The sequence below is a fragment of the Nymphalis io genome, chromosome 24 (assembly GCF_905147045.1).
Source record: "Nymphalis io chromosome 24, ilAglIoxx1.1, whole genome shotgun sequence".
Lineage (NCBI taxonomy): Eukaryota > Metazoa > Arthropoda > Insecta > Lepidoptera > Nymphalidae > Nymphalis > Nymphalis io.
The window spans coordinates 9,840,669-9,860,478 of record NC_065911.1 but is presented as its reverse complement, the minus strand read 5'-3'; the positions used below and the strand labels follow the sequence as shown (position 1 = coordinate 9,860,478).

Here is a 19,810-nt window from a genome sequence, read left to right as displayed (position 1 = left end):
AAACTTACACGTTTTTTTTTAAACAACAGTTTCTCTGTTTTGTTTTTGCAATATAACTAGAGTATGATACTGTTATATCATATCCTAAATGAATTTGTAACATCTCAAGTAATGCAAGTCAAGCAAAAGATTTTCATACGATATGACTTTTACCCTTGAAACGTTCAGTGTAAATTGATATAGCAATTAGTTGTTAAATCAGCAACGTCATTATAATAATTAGATTTACAATAAAGGTACATTTTGTAATGATATTATTTCAGATTGGCATACCGTAACTTCCTAAAGCGAGCTCTTTTTACGCGATAGCCAGCGATAAAGGCGTCGACTGCCACTTATCTTTATCTTTATCGTGCGCCTTCAACAAATAAAGTGTAAAAAAACGAGATAAAAACGAAGTACTATTGTAGGCGACATGACGTTAGCTTACATTTCACTCACTTCTCACCCTGATACACAAATCATCGACGAAATTCTATTATTTTCTACTTCAAATAACTACTTTATTATGAATTAAAAATAAGTACTACTTACATATAAATAATTATTTAAAGGGCACAATATATAGACCATTTTTTTGGGAATATTTAAAAGTTATTTCATCTTGGCAACTAGTTATTGAATACATATCATATATATGTATTCAAAAACTTACACTTATTTATTTACAACAGTTAACTAAAATAAACCTATGAGTAATTATCGAATCTACGACATTTATATCTCAAGACGAACAACATATAAAACCAAACAATTTATTCTATTGTACATACATAATTCCATATTTTTAGTTGCTTATATAATTCGAAGGGATTTGTACTTTATGGCCCTATGGTGGGGACGCGTAGATTTTAACAGCTTTTAGCACGAGAGTTTTACGTGCTTAGTTTGTTTTTCTAGTTCATCTCTTGTTCAGCGATGAAAGAACACAACGTGAGGAATCCTATATCGATTGAAATTCTGCTAAGCACAAGTGTGTACCCAGCATCTCGTTGTAGGACGTGGGATGTGTTGTTCAACTGTAGGAGAACCAGGCGACTACTGTAACTGTTATAAATTTATAAATGTTATAACAAGTAATTTATTTCCGTGTAAGGAAATATGAATATAAAAAATACAGATTAATCTTTTTACACATTATAACTATTTACTTGAGAAAGGTTATGAAGGCTTTTTTATTTTTTTATCATAAAGGGAGATTTGTAGCTAATTAGGCAATTGAATTGAATCGAAGAAGGGTGCTAACCCTTATTTAAAAATGTAAAGAATACGTATTTACGTACGTTATTATATTAACAATATTATGCCATTTCATGAGCTTCAGAGGGTTTGACCTATGCGGTAGTAGTTCTTACTATAGTAGTATATATGTAATATATATTAATAAATAAAAATATTGATTCAATGGTGTACAAGCAAATTTATTTGCTTCACATTTATAGTAAGCTATCAGCAACTCGCCCGCATCTGTCCGCTTAAATTAAATCTTTGTAGTAATCTTTTTATGGATACCTTGGAAAAGTATAACATGTCTATGTGACTTAAATCAATTTAATAGTCAATTAAAAGCAAAGTTTATTCATTTTTATTCATTTAATAGTAAATTATAAGATTACTACTAAGTTTTATTCTCTATTCTTATTTTAAAGGCAATTTCAGTGATTTATGTATAAAAGCTGTATTGTATACTTACAATTGTTAGGCTTCTGTTTATATACGACTGCATACATTCCTATGCAAACGTAAAGGATCCATAGATATATTAGATTTTCAGTTCATCGATCTGTGCGTATGCGGTGTGCCAATCAGTGCTCTCTACTCTATTCGACACACAAAGTTTTGGATAAATTTGTTGTTCTTTATCCGACTTGACTTAAGGAGAGGATAGTGTGGTTGTATGTTTGAGAGACGAGAAGTTATATGTGTAAGGTGAGGCATATGTTTTTTACAATCTCTAGCTTCGCAAACATTCACCAGAAAGGGTGGTAAAACTTGGTGGTAGGTAGTATACTTGGTATTGTTGTATTCCAGTTTGAAGGGTGAGTGAGCCAGTGTAATTACAGGCACAAGGGACATAACATCTTAATTCCTAAGTTTGGTGGCGCATTGGCGATGTAAGCGATGGTTAACATTTTTTATAATGCCAATGTCTATGGACTTTGTTGACTAGTAACCATCAGGTAGCCCATTTGCTACTCCGCCAACCTATTATATATATATACTTATTATTTTGTAAAATGGCGACCACATGTGCTTGAAGAATTAGTTGCAAAATGTATTAGAATAGCACGTGATATTTTTAACCATATATCAATTTATATAAAGTGATATATATATAATATATATATATATATATATATATATATATATATATATATATATATATATATATAAAATATAAATTGATATATAAATATAAAATGTAAATTATATAAAGATTTACAAAGATAGAGAAGAGAAGAAGAAGAGAAATAGTTAATCGTTTTACACCATGAATGTAACAATAAATAAAATATAATTTAATTCGTGAAAGTGAGTAGGTATCGACTAAAATAAAGTGTATTTTTTATATTCTATTTAGATTATATCGCGCATATATTTTGTATACACTAGCATTGACGTAATTAGAATTTTCGAATATCGATAAAATCAAAATTCTGAAAACAATTATTTATATACATACAAATTGTCCCCGTTACCTTATCGCGGCCATTTTCGTTTCTTAACCTTAAAAATTATCACCATTGTAACCTGTGCGTGTGTGAATTGTTGCAATTTATCAGAGACCCATTTGATAATTCGATAAGAAAAAAAATAGGTTCAGGTGTGGCCTATCAGTGATATTCTCTGACTATATTGGAAGCGTGAAAATGAATACCAAATAATTTATACTTGTATTAGTTTTGTATCAACTCATCATCATATCAAATATAAAAAATTAAAGTAGGCTTATAAAAATGAATGTTTCCTTGCTCGCAATCAATATTATTACATATATACGAATTTAATGAAAATCAAATCAAATCGTACTTTATCGAAGTATGCTCTTACAAGCACTTTTGAAACGTCATTGTATAAAATTATATTAAATGCGTAATTACAACCGGGTCGGACTAGAGATTCTGCCAAGAAGAACCGGCAAGAAACATTTTAGATACTCTTTTTAGATCAATTATATAACACAGATAGGTATACATTACAGTAACAGTAATAGCCTGTGAATGTCCCATTGCTGGGCTACGGCCTCCTCTCCTTTTTTTAGGAGAATTTTTGCATCTTATTCCACCATGCTGCCCCAATGCGGGTTGGTGGAATAAATATGTGGCAGAATTTCAGAAATTTACGATCCTTACGATGTTTTCCTTCACCGTCAAGCACGAGATGAATTATAATCATAAATTAAGCACATGAATATTCAGTGGTGCTTGCCCGGGTTTGAACCCACGATCATCGGTTAAGATTCACGCGTTTTTACCACTGGGCCATCTCGGCAGATAGGTTTGTTAATAATTATTGAGAATGCCGATCATTTACAAGTTATTTAGGTAATACAAGCCAAATGTAATGTATCAAAAAAGAAATAAGAATCATTTCATATACACTGTATGTCGCGCAAACTATATAACTATGTTGATTTTGATTTAACACAACATAGATTGGAGTTTAACCATTTACGTGTTAATCCCTTTTACGTCATCGATACGACCAAGTGTATATTTGTACAGCATTTTTTTTAAATGGTTTGTAACTTGACGTCTAGGTATTCTTAAAAAAAATTAAATAAATTAATTATGCTATGGTTATTCAGAGAAAAATTGTGAGAAGTTATAATCTAATCTTACATTTTCAAAGTGATGATCCGTAGATTCATGAACTACAGCCACGCTACTTTGCACACTTCTATATGCATCTTTCTATATGTTAATTGTTAAATAAAATTAGTGAGTCCATACTCCACGGCAGTATATACTATAGCGGAGAACGATTGCGCAGGAGGGCAAGAGGGCAGTGGCGACACATGTTGCGAAACAACCTCCGTCTAAAAATCTGAGTTTACCGACTCGAATCTAAGTATGATCCCCAACTGATATTTTATTAGCCAATAATTCCAACAACAATTAATTATTAATTTGCAGTAAAAAAATCATTCGTTTTATAGTTACCACCATTAATAATTATATACTTAGTGTCAAGTACGTTTTCAATCAATCAATCAATCAACAGCCAATCGTTGTCCACTGCTGAACATAGGCCTCTCCCAAGGTGCGCCAAAGCTCCCTGTCCTCCGCCTTACGCATCCAGTTGGTGCCCGCCACCTTCTTAAGGTCGTCGGTCCACCTGGCTGGAGAATTGTGAGAATAAAAGAAAGTACGTTTTATTATTTTGTTAAATTGTTCTCTTGTCTCCCTCAATGGTCTAGTCCTGGGTTCAATCCCGGGCCATGTAATAAAAAAATATCGAGTACATCACGGCAGCAGTTGAATTTGGAAGTTGGTTGTGCCGTGCCTCGGTAAGCACGTAAAACAGTTCGTTGTTCCTTCGGTCGTATCGGATAGTCATCCCAAAATATAATGGGAGTGAGGAAATAGAGATTGGACCTGTATTTACGCACACACTCGAATACTATAATATATCACGCGTAGTTGGCTATTCTCCGTTGAGAATGGCCGCTATGGCCGCTATGACTATGAAAATACGTCAGGATTCTAATCTTGCTACTGAACTATAAGCCAGTTCTGTTGACAATACAATCTCGAACACTATATATTGTAATCCTTTCATAATTTCAAATTGACTGCCAAATTAAGATCTGTTTTAATAGAGGTTTATTTTAAGCTGTAATTTTTTTTAATGTATATTATATATTGTATTTTTGTGTTGTTATTGTATATTTTATGTATTGATTTTTAACCTAATAGAATCTGCAAATTTATAAAAGTAATGTTATTTTCAGACATACGGTGGAGGCATGAACCCAAACATGACCTCTCAGAGTAGGAACCTTGAAACATTTGATAAACATAAGATGAAAATCGATACGACAAACTTGCGAGTCAACTTTGCAATCTAGCGAAACGAGCGCCACACACGGCTCTGAACTCTGGCTTAACTTTAACCCACATAACAAAGTTCAATGTAAACACAATACGGTAGAAGTTTTCGAAGTTCCAGTTCACGGCCGCGAGGCGACCGGGCCGCCGCCACCCGCCACCCTCGCGCCACGCGGCCTACCCCTCGCCGAGCCGAGCCGCCGCCGCCGCCACGGCCGCCCACTGTCTCCGATTGTTAGCCAAACTTCTTTTCCTTCAAGGCAAATAATATCGCTTTCACTTACCGCAGGATCGCTATCACTAATAAAAATACAAAATATATGAGCGAAAAGTTATGTTTCCTAAATTAATAAACAATAATAATACAATATTATATGTTTTTATTACTTGGAGTCGATGTCATGATGTATTTTTTGGTTTATAATAAAAATATATTTTAATAGAGTAACTGTATCATTTCTAATTTCACAATAAGGATGTAGGAAAATGAATACTACTACTACTAATATACACTACTTCGACTTTAGTTTATTATAATCGCAGTGTATGTGGATATAATACTAATAAAATATTATATAAATGTATTACACCTGTCTATAAGTGCTCCAGAATACACACACCTCGTGTCTTATCAAATGACACCGTTTGATACGCGCCTTATGCCTTCTTATCTGTCATGTCGAAATTCTTCCACGTATCACATACCTATTCTAGTTAACAGCAATTTTGTATATCTCGAAGAGATACAGTATCTACAGTATCTTTCAATTCGTATTTTTAAAGACGCTTTTAAATCAATGTTGAAATTTTATTAAATTAAATTATTGAATATAATAAATAGGTAAAGCTTTTGAGCGTATAAACGTGGCGTTTACGAATATATAGAAAATATCAAGGTGTTAACGCAATACTATTGATAAGAATTGATTATTTTCAAACGCGTCAACAGTTTAATAATTACGATAACGCACAATTTTTTGCAAAACACGTTTTTAGTATTAATTTTAGTTGTAATTTTTATAATTTCGAATATATCAGGAAATTATTAATATTATCGAATATCTTAATAATATACTTCGCTCCTTATTATTTACATTCTAAGATACTACGAGAAACATTTACTAACAAAACCTCAAACTCCGAATGTGCTTGCTGATGGGAAAGTGTAGTGAAATTATCTATTGCCAACGAGATATAACGTAATAAACGTATATCTTCATTGTAAACAACTAGTTATTGTGATGGAACAGTCGCTAGCAGATAGCGGGCCGGTGGTGGCGGCACGGACGGGCACAGAGCACCGGCCGCTAGCGGAGCCCTACGTGCGCCCGATCGCACCGTCATCAGCGATGTTATCGTCGATACCTTGCCGATTGGTGGAGTGAAGTGTTTGCGAAGCTGATACGGCTCGCGGGGACCAATCGATTCCCCGTTTCATCGAATCTTATCACAATCATGGTGGACATTCATACCTCTTGTCAGTTTCTGATATCGTATCTGAAGATATCATGGAGTGTATAAATATGGGACCATCGATCGATCGGGTCTCTATCGAAGTTTGCGCTGTGATTAAGATTGACTGGCTATCAAGACCACTCTGTGTCCTCCTTGGAGCCCCAGCCGACATCATGGTAACTAAGGGTGCTCGCTGGCTGTTTCGTTTATAGCCGTAGTGATCCGCAATATTTTATAACGTTTGGTAAAAAGTCACGGTACAAATTGATATATATATATATTTATATATATATATATAAATAAATATAAATATTTTTTGAATCAGTGCTAGATTTTAATATCTTTAACAAAAACATTTTTAATAGTGCGAATTCCAGTGTTTTCTAATTATATATCCAAAAAGTGTCTATGTAACATAAAATAATGATTATATAATAACATAACCAAATACCACTCGTGTTTCCTATTTTACGAAGCTGAACATTATTCGTTTTAGAAAATAAATTATACTGATTTATTTTAATTAGTAGGTACTAAATATACGCTTGATATAGAATTAAATAGAATTGCTGACGCGAGGGGGAAAAGCAGTGCTCTTATCAGAGAACGTCAGCCGCACCTTTTCAAGCGGTGATAGCGCGCCGAGCGACTCTATAACGGGCACGCGCACTTTGGTTGTCACACGGAGCAAACACTCTAGCATCGCTAATGTCGTTTTATTTTTCGTAATCGTATTTCAGAAACAGTGGAAACAAGCTCACGTTAGGCTTCACGTCTGAGTTGGACAGGGGATCTTGACAGTTTGATACTGAATGCTGCCAGATCTATCTTTCCAGCTCACGCGTGGGCCCTCCTACAACGAACTTCGCATCGACCGTCTACGTGTTGAACTTTGCAAAATATTTTGGCGTTAAGGATTAAGTGGAGGTGTGATCTCTTCACTTTTTATGTTTAAAGTGAGATTCAACTCCTCCAACTTAACCCTGAATCGCAAAATTCGTCGACCGTCGATCCTGCAGCTGTTGTAATTGAATTGTAATTATTTTTATTTCGTGCATATGCCTGTGTAAAAATATGGTGGATAATTATTAAATATGAATTAAAAATATTATAAGTACTGTAGAATTGTAAAAATAAATAATATCTTCCATCCAGTTTTTTTATTTTTTACACTAAGCCCGAAACAAACAACAGAATATTATTTATTGATAAACTATATATAATAAATTTGATAACACACAAAAAGTCTCTATAAGCAATACAACTTAAATAATGGCGCCGATATGTACAAAGTGGCGCCACAGTACGCGCATGCGAGTATTATGAAAGACCCAATGCTACGCAGACTAACCCGAAGTGCATCACAAATCAGTAGAAAAAAATCACAACACTCAACAAAAAATGGGCAAAAAAATGTTGGTAACACCGGTGCGCTAAAAAAGCTTGCAAACTTCACGCACATAACCTGCGCTGGACATCGACTCGTCCCTATCTAACTCTGGGAAAATGTATATTGATTTTTCAAAGAAAAGTCAACCGATGTAACAAAACACCGTTCGCGGAGTGTTTATACGCGTAATAAAACGTCGCGGTCGATGTGTAGTGTCGTCGAGATGGTGCGACGGTATATCTCGGCGTGTTCCGAGTGAGATTTGGAGAGAGTGTTGCGTCGCTCGGCCGACGGCCCGGAGCCTGGCCGCGGCCAGGGCCTGGGCGCGCCATGGACGCCGCCGCCGATCCGCTACGAGCGGTCAGGCCGTGAGTATCGCGTCTTCGACCTCTCGTTACTTATCATTGCCTATGAACCCATTTCGTCTGGGTCATCTTCTTACGTGGTGGATTATTTTGGTCATCGCGAGCTCATTCGATATTGCGAAACCGTGCGCGATCGTTTTTCGCTTTAGCGCAGACCCGACATTCTCTCGGTCTTGCAGCGTCACGGCCTCCGCAACGTTGCGCCATTTCGAGCGATCGGATCGTCCGTGAGAGCGAGTCGAGGCGAGGGCACAACGACATCGCAGCCGCGGCAGGGCGGCAGGGCGCCGCCGCCGATAGCTATCTCGTAGCGCGGCGGCCGAGCGTGACCGCTCCGCCACCGCCTCTCGTCCGTCAGACGAGCGCCGAGCCGTTCGTGTCGTCCTTATGTCGTAAATGATGGTCGCAGATCGTGTCGTAAATCAGATTAATGTTTACAGTTTTTGCAAATCGCATATTACCTGTCGCGCCGCCCTTTGTGTAAGGGCAGCGCGAGAGGCCGCGGCTCGCGCTCGGCCGGGACTCGCCTGGCACTCACAAGACAATCGAGTGAATTATGGCTAGGTGCATATACACCATGCACTACACATAACATACCTAACGTACGCGCCTACCTATCTATAGTGCAGCGAAGGCTGTAACTACGTACCTACTCAAACAAAGCATTTGCCCACAAATCCATAATACTAACCCGACATGGCCAGATTTCGCGTTCTTTGTAAAATTCTTTCAAAGCTAGTGTAGTGTTTATATGCGAAAAGTAATTCGCGAGTTTAAAAACATCTGTGTTTGTCAATTGTTGTATTAAAGTGTGCATTTTGAGGTTAGGCCGTGATTTACGCCATCAGTGTGTGCTAAGAGTGTAGTGGACTAAAATTTTATGCGACGAAACATTCGAAATTTATTGATTCGCTTTTTCCGAAGTCGAGTGTGAGAAACGAAATGTGTTTGATGGGTCAAAAGTATATAGTCAAAAAAAGTACCTAATCTCTCAGTGCACAGTCTTATAAGATATTAGATACAATTATTTCAAGTTTTATTACAATAAAATACTTATAACTAGTGTTAAAAGTGGTATCAGAGTGTGTTTTTTGCGGTGTGGCAAGTGGAAGCCCCTTGTGGTCCATGTGAGCAAGATCGACTCTATGTTCAGGTGATGTTCACTCTTTCAGCAGCACACTCACAGCATACTCATAGTAATATAGCCTCCACTGTTTACAAATTCATTATAATTCATCACATTGTTTCTGTTCAACAATAAATAATAGTATCAATATTTACATTTTAATCTCTAAGATTTGATAGTGATAGGTACATAAATAATTTTGATGTGTCTTATATCATAATTAAATAAATTAATCTAAAAGTTACTTCTAATTAATTATTTTCAACAATAAAGTTTATCAATTGATTTACTAATATAAATCCTTAATATAAACCTTGAAAGTTTAATTTGTTTTAAAACATTAAAATTAACAAAATTATAAACAGTAATCACTCTAGTTCAGTTAATACATGATTATGATCTTCATATTTTGTCTCAAGTCTTTGTTGTTTAGCTAAATTTGTTATAATATAATAAAATCAATAACAGTGTAATTGTTGTTAAACTAAATCAATAGATCATGATCATGAAGTAATAAATCACATGATTAAAGATATGAGAGGTTACAAAAATGATAGGTGTTGTAGAGTACTGTGATCAACAAGTTATTTGATTACGATTTATATAACATGCGGTAAAATAGCAATAAACTGTTGGTTGTAGTGGCAGAAATGTTAAGTGAAACGATTCGGGACAAGAATGATTTAATAGCGTGCTGATACTTTGTGTATATAAATAAATAGCCTTTATATTATTATTAGCACATATGACTGAAACTGTTGTTAAAATAACCCTATTTAATCTCTGATGTTAAACTTTTCAATATAATAATACAAATCAATTACCCAGAGTAAAAGAGTAAGTAAATTTTTGTGTATATAATTAATATACAAATGCTTTTCCTTATGGTTATATTCTTTTGTATAGTACATACTGTGCGATCCGATGATAGTCATTACTCACAATATGAAGTTAGTGCCCAGTATGGGGTTAGGCATGTTTTCAACGTTTTATTATGACTCATTACAGTTGACAACATAACTTGGGTTTGACACATGTTGCTATGGTGTAGAATTAAAAATGTAGTTCATATCACCATTGGATATAATAATATGTGCATTACTTAAACAATTAACCATGAACCAACTTTAATTTATTTAACATAAGATTCTTTCGAGCAGGATTTCTGCTTGGATATAAGTACATTTGCAATGTATGGGTTCGGGCTTCACAAAACATTTTGAGTTTCGGTATAGATGCAAGTCAATAATTATCTATGTGTTTTTGGAATAACAGAAACATTTTTTTAAATATTTTTACATAAATTACTTAAATTGCATTTACAGCAGCACCAAATGTGTGCAAAATTTCAGGTAAATCACTTTGGTAGAACTGGTTTAATATTCAATTACAAGATTTAACCTAAACATACTAACAGGTGAAACAGGTAAAAGTTTGCTATAAAAAACATAAAAATAGCTTTGTAACAACAAATTTATTGTCATATCATAAATACTCCAAGTTTTCCTATTTTATTTCCATACAATGAAATTATATAATTTTAACTTTTAAAATTTTCTGTCAAATCAAAAATTTTAGTATAAACATAATAACAAAAGCAACCTTATTAGGTAATATCTTAAATGTTTTAACATCTCATTATGCAAATTTGTTACCGTAAACTAGTAACGCTCATATGTTTTAAAAGCCTACTTGTTATAATAACAATAATAGTGAGGTTTCTACTCATCTTCATATTTGTGACATCTGTTGTAATCGGAATCGTTACATATTCATACAGAGTAGTATTAGTAAAATATCAGAATTTAAATGTTTAAAAAAATACACATTCTTAACTGACATTGAATGTATAAAACAAGTTCAGGAATTAATCAATTAATTATTTTAATGTAACCAATAATGGTTTCAAGCATGCATTATAATTGATCATTTTCAAAGTTCACATTGTTAAAAGTTTTTTTATTAAAATTACAGTGAAATGTTCCATTTGATGTAATTGATATGTTTATTTTAAATTGCAATAATTATATCTGATTTATAGATGTAAAATGTATACAATTTGTTCTAATTAGAATTAAAAAAAAATAAAGGGCATATAATGCAATTGAACTTTTTAGTTATGGATAATAGTAATATTTTATAATAGTTTAATATTGAAACAGCTGTTCTCTACTTTTTTCTGTTGGCAATCTGTAGGTAGGCTTAGGGGTAGGTTGTATTTTTATTTTTGGTCATTCAATTTGTTCTTTCCAGAAGTAGTAGTTTATTGTAGTATATGTGTAGTATATCCTAGTAAAGTTATACTATTCTAGTAGTATTTTGAACAAATATAATTGTCCAATTTGTGTGAATAGTGTTTTATTAAGTTGTATCTTTGAAAATACACAATGGAAATTGAAACATACATTTTTAAAGAATTCTAGAAAAAAAAAATAAACAATTTTTTATTTTCAGTATGGTAGTTGTACTGGGTATCTTAATTTGCTATTTTCTTTACTTTTGGTTTTTAAGTGAAAACATTCATAATAATATAATAAATAATAAGGAATGATGCGAATCTGATATCTTTTTTTTAAGCTCAATAAACAAATATAAGTTTTAATAAAATTAGGTATTTTTAACATTCCCTAATAAGTTTAAACAAAGATTCATATCTTTGATATACTACAGTAAGTGACCAAAGCAATTGTAGAAGACTAATTATAAGGCAAAAGCATTGTCAATTCCCCCAATTTGAACGGTGACCCTTTGTCACTTGACACTGATAGCCACAATTATAATAAAATTTTATTATTCTTCAATCTAACACCATTGTCATGCTAAACTAACTCATTAATATAAAACAGTAAAGAACTATTATTAATTAAATTAAAGGGCTATTTATCAATAAAAATAGGGAAACTTACCATTTCGATTTTTTTGGCCTTATGGTTTATATTATTTACTATATTAACTTAACTGTATATAATGATTTGATTTACTTTCTCTTAAATTCATGTTGTACAAGCCTTTACATGATATTGTATGAATATTCAGAACCTAAACTTAACATCATTGTACATCATACATATAACTTTGTTAGTGATTCTAATAAAATGATATGTAATAATAATTTATTACTAGAGATATAATGAACAATATAGTTATGATGTTTTAATTTCTTCTAAAATGCATATTAAAGTCCACTAAAAGGAAATTGTGTTCTTACATTTCTGTTGTCAATACACTTTGGTCAAAGAAGTTTCTGTAATTATCTTAAGTAGTTAAAGAGGATCAACAAAAATTGCTCAAACCCAAAAATAACTAAAACAAGTTTGGTGTCTTTCTAAAGACTTTCACAAAATTGCCAACTATTTCAGTAGACACTGTAACAGATATATCTGTTTCATGTAAAATACATTAGGACTATATACTAAAAGTGCTCGTATTGTGCACTGAATGTTCATGTGCTTAATTTGTGTTTATAATTCATCTCGTGCTTGACGGTGAATGAAAATATCGTGAGTAAACCTGCATGTGTCTAATTTAATTGAAATTATGCCACATATGTATTCTACCAACCCGCATTGGAGCAGCGTGATGGAATAAGCTCCAAACGTTCCTGTGACTAGAAACACGTGAATCATATTACGGGTTCAATCTCAAGCAAGCACCGCTGAATTTCTTGTGCTTAATTTGTGATTATAATTAATCTCGTGCTTGGCGGTTAAGAAAAAGTGAAATCATTAACACTTACTAGGTGGTAGGGCTTTGTGCAAGCTCGTCTGGGTGGGTACCACCCACTCATCAGATATTGTACCGCTAAACAGCAATATTTAGTATTGTTGCGTTTCATTTTGAAGGGTGAGTGAGCTAGTGTAACTACAGGCACAAGGGACATAACGTCTCCGTTCCCAAGGTTGATGGCTTATTGGCGATGGAATGAGTGGTTAATATTTCTTACGTCGCCAGTGTCTATGGGCAGTGGTGACTACTTAACATCAGGTGGCCCATTTGCCGGTCCGCCCATCTATAACATAAAAAACTATATCTATAAAATAAAAATTAATTTCAACTTTTTTATATAGATTATCTGATAAGTTTACCATAAATAAAGAGGTTGCTTAATAAACATTTTAACTGTGGGCTTTGAAATATTGTTTTTTTTTTAAAGTTTTTAGATATTGGCAATACAATAAATATAAACTTTATACCGTTAATGCGCCGCAACTACGGGTTCTAGTATGTTTCCCTTGTACATTATAAAGTACCTAGTACTCGGTAAATGTCCCACAGCTGGACAACGGCTCCTCTCCCCTTGCGAAAGTTCGGAGCTTATTTAACTACGCCGCCCCGAGCAGGTGTTGGTACACGTGACAGAATTTCATCAGCCAGATTCAGGTTTCGTCACGATAGGAGTTATAAACAAAAATAAAGCACGTGAAGATTCACGTGTTTTAGTAACTGGTTAACTCCGGTATGGAACAAATAAATCTTAAACGATGATAGCGGGTTCGAACCCAGGGAAGGACAACTGAATTTTCATGTGTTTATAATTCATCTCGTGCTCGGCGGTGTTGGAAACCCGTATGTGTCGAATATAAATCTGCCACATATGAATTCACCAACTCGCATTGAAGCAGCGTGGTGGAATATAATCTAAAACCATCTCAAAAGAAGAGAGGGCCCAGCAATGGTATGTTTACAGGCATTTAATTACTTACTAAAACCTAAACGGATTTTAATGAAGTTCATCGTTTCATTATGAAATAAAATAAAAATGTATACATCAGTTCCATTATTATCTATTAAATATATAAATATCGATGTTCTTACACAAATTTCGAATAACTAAATGTATAAATTCATATTTTAAAGCTTTTATTATTGAGTAGAAATGATATGTAACTGCAAATAAAATATACTAGTTATAATAAATACTAGGATCGTAGCGTGATGTTACTTAGTCTAACCTTTTTACAATGAATGGGCTATCTAATAAAATTTTTTTTTCATATTCACTATGTGGATCTGTCTGATCAATTGAAGTGAGCGCTATAAAACAAACAAATGAACTGTCCAACCGTATGCTATCGGTACCTATAGATTTTGTTTGTTTGTTCATCGAAAAAGTACAGTTACATGAATGTTCGTTTTGATTGTTTTCGGACGAATCGAGTGATCTGGATATCGTTTTTTTTTGTTTGTATGGGAAAAACCATGTCAACGATTCCGTAGCTATTATTGCAGATAACAGTCGCAACTCGCAATAGAATAGTCGGGTACGTATGTGAAGTGTACAATTCTGAGTCACGTCTCGTATGAGGCAATCTGTCCTCTTACTCGTATCTCTATAGCCACAAACAACTCTAACGTATCTGAATAAATTACCCTTTCAGCTTAGTTCGTTTCGTACCGGTAATGACGCGACGTGCGCGTTGCCAACGGACTCACGTTCTACAATTACTTTGATGTGTAGGAAATTAATGAAAAGCGCATAAAGTTTCGTAGTCGAAAGTCGTCGAGCGATAGATTTCGATGGTTCTAGAACATGTCGGTGCGCTGTAGTACGCTGAGGGTATCAGTGAGTCGATATCGCTTGTTCGTTATCTCGCAGAACTGGGTCGTTGTACTTGATCCTCTGCTCGCTGCACTCTGCACGGAATTGCGTACTGCACTGCAGGGTTACCGTGTCGCACCCATTGTGACAAACTAAACATATTATATGTGAACATTTATAGTAATAATACACGAATCATTTGTATTATATCCGAAAATTAAGAAGGTTACAAGAAGTGATTTCGTAATTTAATTGAATAATACATTGCGCTTATTAAATTATCACGATATCTTTATCGTTAATAATTATAATCAACTTTTAATTTTAACATCGATAAACATGCCATCAGTGTAAGGACAAGTTCGTTTCTTTTACGGTGTCACAATAATAGGGACAATATAGAAAGTTTTTGAAGGTTTCATTTTGCACCGGAAATATAACAATATATTGTTTTACGAATGCAGAAAAATCACATCTCATTTGAAATGATAATATATAAAAAGCGGATATATGATACATGGTAACCCTACATGCCGCTCGCCTGTGCGCGCATATTAAATACATAATTAGGTGGATAATTGCACGCTTCGTTACTGCTACGTGCGCCTTTGGCTGGCTCGCTCATGCGAACAAGCCAGAGTGACCATTTCAACGGCACTATTCAATAAATCCTAGCTAAATTATTTATAAACTTTAGATATTTATGGTTCCAAATATTGTGCAATTTTAAATTTGATTTAATTTTAAAATTATTTAGATACAAAAAAGAAATAGATACATTTATTTCTGTTAATAAATAAAATACTTTAATCAAACAAAGACTATTGCAATGTGTTATCCCAACTGTTAAGCTCAGCTCGGCTTGGCTAGAGGACATCTCCGGAACACAGTACACCGTACTTAAATGATTAACATTCGGTTTTCTATTCCATTCAAAGTCAAGTGGATGCTGTGTTAGTTCTTCAGCGATGATTAAAATATTACGAGACGAAATTACAGGGTGCGACGGGTAATTAAAAATGTATCCAATGCGGGTTTGTGGAATACATATGTGGCAGAATTTCAGTGAAATTAGACACATGCAGGTCACGAGATGAATTAAAATCACAAATTAAAAATTCATTGGTGCTTGCCCGGGTTTGAACCCACGATCATCGTTTAAGATTCACGCGTTCTTACCACTGGGCCATCTCGGCTATATCGGCTTAGTACTTTATAATTTTTACCGAGCCCACTTGCAGCGTTCTACTGCCACGTTACTAGGCAAGCTCTGGCGGCTAATATTCAAAGAAGTTTTTATTTTGTTTGCATGCATATTATATTACAAATGTTTTTGTTGCATTTGATATGGTCCTAATTAACGTTTGCGTAACGTTTGTATTTCTATGCTTAGTTTATAAAGCTGAAAAGTTTGCTGATTCGATTGAAAACGCTAATCTCGACATCCTCCAGTGCGAATCGAAAATATATCTTTGCTTTAGATAGGACATTTATTGAGAATGCTTGTAGACTATATAACGTCGCAGTACGACCCAGGGGGCGGAGCAGTTACGTTTACCGCGGGTGAGACCGCACGGAGCAGCTCCTTTCATTATATTTTTTATTTTCGTAATCGAATCGTAACGTAGACGACGACGATGTAGGTCAGCATGTAGGCGGCACATTTGTAAATCTATCTCTGACCGAACGGACATACAAACAGACAAGAAGTTAATAGCAAAAAGTTAAATAAATAACAAATTATTAACAAGTAATTTATTTTTTATTTTATCAGTTATAGCCTTTCAAGTTTTTTCAATAAACACCATTTATGCCATTGTATCATCATACCTGTCCAAATGTATGTCGTACCATTCAGCTGTTTTCGGCGAATATATCTATGGGCTGTATAAATATTGCTGTATATATATATTCGATTTGGAACCGACCACGCGACGCTGACGATGGCAGGTGTTCCGCGAGTCGCGACATATGTACATAATACGACGCATGATATGTTCGTCTACTTGTAAAACTGACTTTTGTAACTGGCTTGTTGTCGCTTATAAGTTTGATTCCAAAATCCTGAGTTCCCATAACGAGTTGGCCCAACGAATAGATGTTGAAGTTTTCTTATTAGTAAACCACAGGAAGTTAGTGTTTGATACTCACTTGTCTCTGTAAGCACGTAAAGTCGTCGATTGTCTCTCCGGTCGTATCGGACTATCAGAGTGTGGTAATGGGCAGTGTGTTGCGCCCACACTGGTACACTATATTATCTCCTGCGCAGTTGGCTGACCCTCGAAAGCACGTGGCCTCTGTGGCTGAAACTCAGAATAACATAATTTATTCAAAAACTTATAATACCACAATACAATCACCCCTATATCGGATACATGATTTAATTGCCATTACATAATTTCATTTTTTTTAATAAAAACTAATTTTAGTATCTTTATTATAAATAACTGATGTTACAGAATGACTGATGATTGTAATGATTCAATTCGACGAATATAAACGCAGCGGTTAGTCCACGATCCGCGATCCGCATAGCTCGCATTCAGCCTCTCCGCCGTCGCCCTCGTAAAGCGTGAAGATAACGTCACGCACACAAATCACATTTATTGCCCGCTCGTTATTCCTTCGATCGAATTGACACGTCGATTTGACGGACGGGCAGAAGCAATAAACACGTATTAACATTACACATGCGTTGTTTACATCGGCCATAGTAGCGTGGGTAATAATTCAAGAGCAGTTTTATGAATGAAGTCCATTCAGAGTGGCGTTTATGTTTATTGCGGCACAATGCGAGCAGCGAGCAGCTCCGCGGGACTCGATAGCGCGATCGCGATCAGCTGTTTTGTTTATTTCCGATTCCGATTCTAGTTCGACGCGACTGTTGCCTTTTGACGGAGGCGCGATCGAAGACGCGTCGCTTTTGTTTATGATATCTTGATTTATGGACTTGTTGCCGCTCGCCGGCACGCCGCATTTTAAATTTAAATGCTGTCCGAGTTTCAATTGCAGTTATGCTATAGGTAATCGTATTGTTTATTTTGTTTTTATTCATTTATGCCGGTACACGTTTTGAAGTAGTTCTCCGTGCATCTTGCAAATTAATATTATAATTGATTACGTGCTGAGTCTGTACTAAACTATAGGCCCTTTTACTTTTTAATTAAGAATATAATTATAGTTGTAATGTATATGTACATCTTTGTGTTTTACATTAAGTTTAACTTTTTGCCATCAGAACTGTTTACATAATAGAGGTGCCTTCTGAGATAACGGAGCTTTTGTACGTCAGTTAACATGCCGCGTACGAGATACGAATATAACAAAACATTGACCAAGGTTTAACATTTAAGTACTGGTTTTTTGTAAAAGAGTTTTTAATGATCGCACGAATCGTTTTATGCTTTAATAAGGCAATTAAACAATCATATTTACGATCAAAACAAACGATCGTTAATAATAATTATTTGAATTTATGAATTAAGTTACGTTTATATAATTATTTTGTTGGATGCAAGTCTGTAGTCGTGCAGAGAATATTATAGAATCCTAAATTGTAATCAAGTTTCAGTAATTGTTATAGTAACAAATTAATTTCAATAATAGTGCGGCTGTCAGGCGTTAGTAGTAATTTTTATATATTGGAAAAAACGTCGTTTTGTAAACATTCTTAAAATATCGTCTTATCGCTTTGTAATCGACTTCAAAAATGAGGTATTTATTTTAAATATTTCGTTGTAAAGAATGGAATAGATACACCGAAGGCGCGGACGACACGTCTGTGGAGATTTGATTATATAAAAGAGATTATATATTATAGATAAAGGATTAAAATAATAATTTGAAAAATATTGTATACTATATTGGTGATAGTATAGTGAGTGCCATATTTGTCTGTATTTAATTTAGGTGTAAGTTGTGATAAAATAAAAACGAGTTATTAGTATATTCAAATAACAAACAATATCTACTTACTTACTGAAAATACCATCTCGCTTTACACAGTACTGCCACGAAACGATAGTCTTAGCCAATTTTTTTAAGGTATGAATAATAATGTTTGCCTTTGCTGACAATTATGACAGAGCATGGCCAATTATACGATATTAAATTACTTTTGAAGTAATTACTTAATAATATAAATAAATAGTAGGAATGTTATTTATATTATACTATTATTATAAACACAAGTACAAATGCATCCGGATAATTTTTGATCATTTAATGTGTCAAAATCTTGTAAACAAATCTTTGATAATAAAATGACAACATCTTGTCTGAGGTACATTATATAGTTTATAATAATAAAAGTATATTATATGTACTTTTAAAAACTCTTAAAACTATTTAATAACCGAAAATTAATAAGCTACAAGCTAATTGGATTTTGAATCAATCGTATACGGAAAGAGCAACTACTTGAGAACGTAGGAAGTTCATCGATATATCATGGGACAAACAGATTTAAGCCGACATGACTCAGTGGATAAAACAGTGGTCCTTAACTGAAGGTCGTAAGTTCGTGAGAAAAATGCATCGGATAGAATCCTGTAACATGTGTCTCTTCCAATCCGCATTTGAGAAGCATGGTAGTATAAGCTATTAGCCTTCGTAACATGAGAGAGGGCCTGTCCAGCTCTGAGACATTTAACGGTTGTTCTTTTGTTTTTTATAATTCCTTTACGAGTTCTATTTAATTCTTAAATCAGAAAGCATCAGAGTCTAAGGTATATTTATATTAAGACCGGAATTTATACTATCTATACAATTTGTTTGGTATTTCCTTTTACACTAAAAGAAAACCTCGTACACAAACAAAAGTTTAATCAAGAAACCAAAGTCTCACATCGAAACCAAAAGATTTTTCAATTTACCGACGGAGAC

At 34.2% G+C, this 19,810-nt stretch overlaps 1 protein-coding gene across 7 annotated transcripts in view; it reads left to right on the top strand.

Moving 5' to 3' along the window:
• The first annotated feature begins 7,933 nt into the window (after positions 1-7,933).
• Positions 7,934-19,810, top strand: part of LOC126777943 (trithorax group protein osa) — a 40,776-nt gene continuing 28,899 nt past the window's right edge. For 6 of the 7 annotated variants that reach the window (XM_050501265.1, XM_050501263.1, XM_050501260.1 and 3 more), the window contains exon 1: positions 7,934-8,264. In XM_050501265.1, the coding sequence (XP_050357222.1) occupies positions 8,227-8,264 (38 nt within the window). In that variant the 5' untranslated portion in view covers positions 7,934-8,226. Of the gene's footprint in view, positions 8,265-8,562; positions 9,415-19,810 lie in introns of those variants that run through there. The other variant, XM_050501264.1, reaches the window with a different exon arrangement.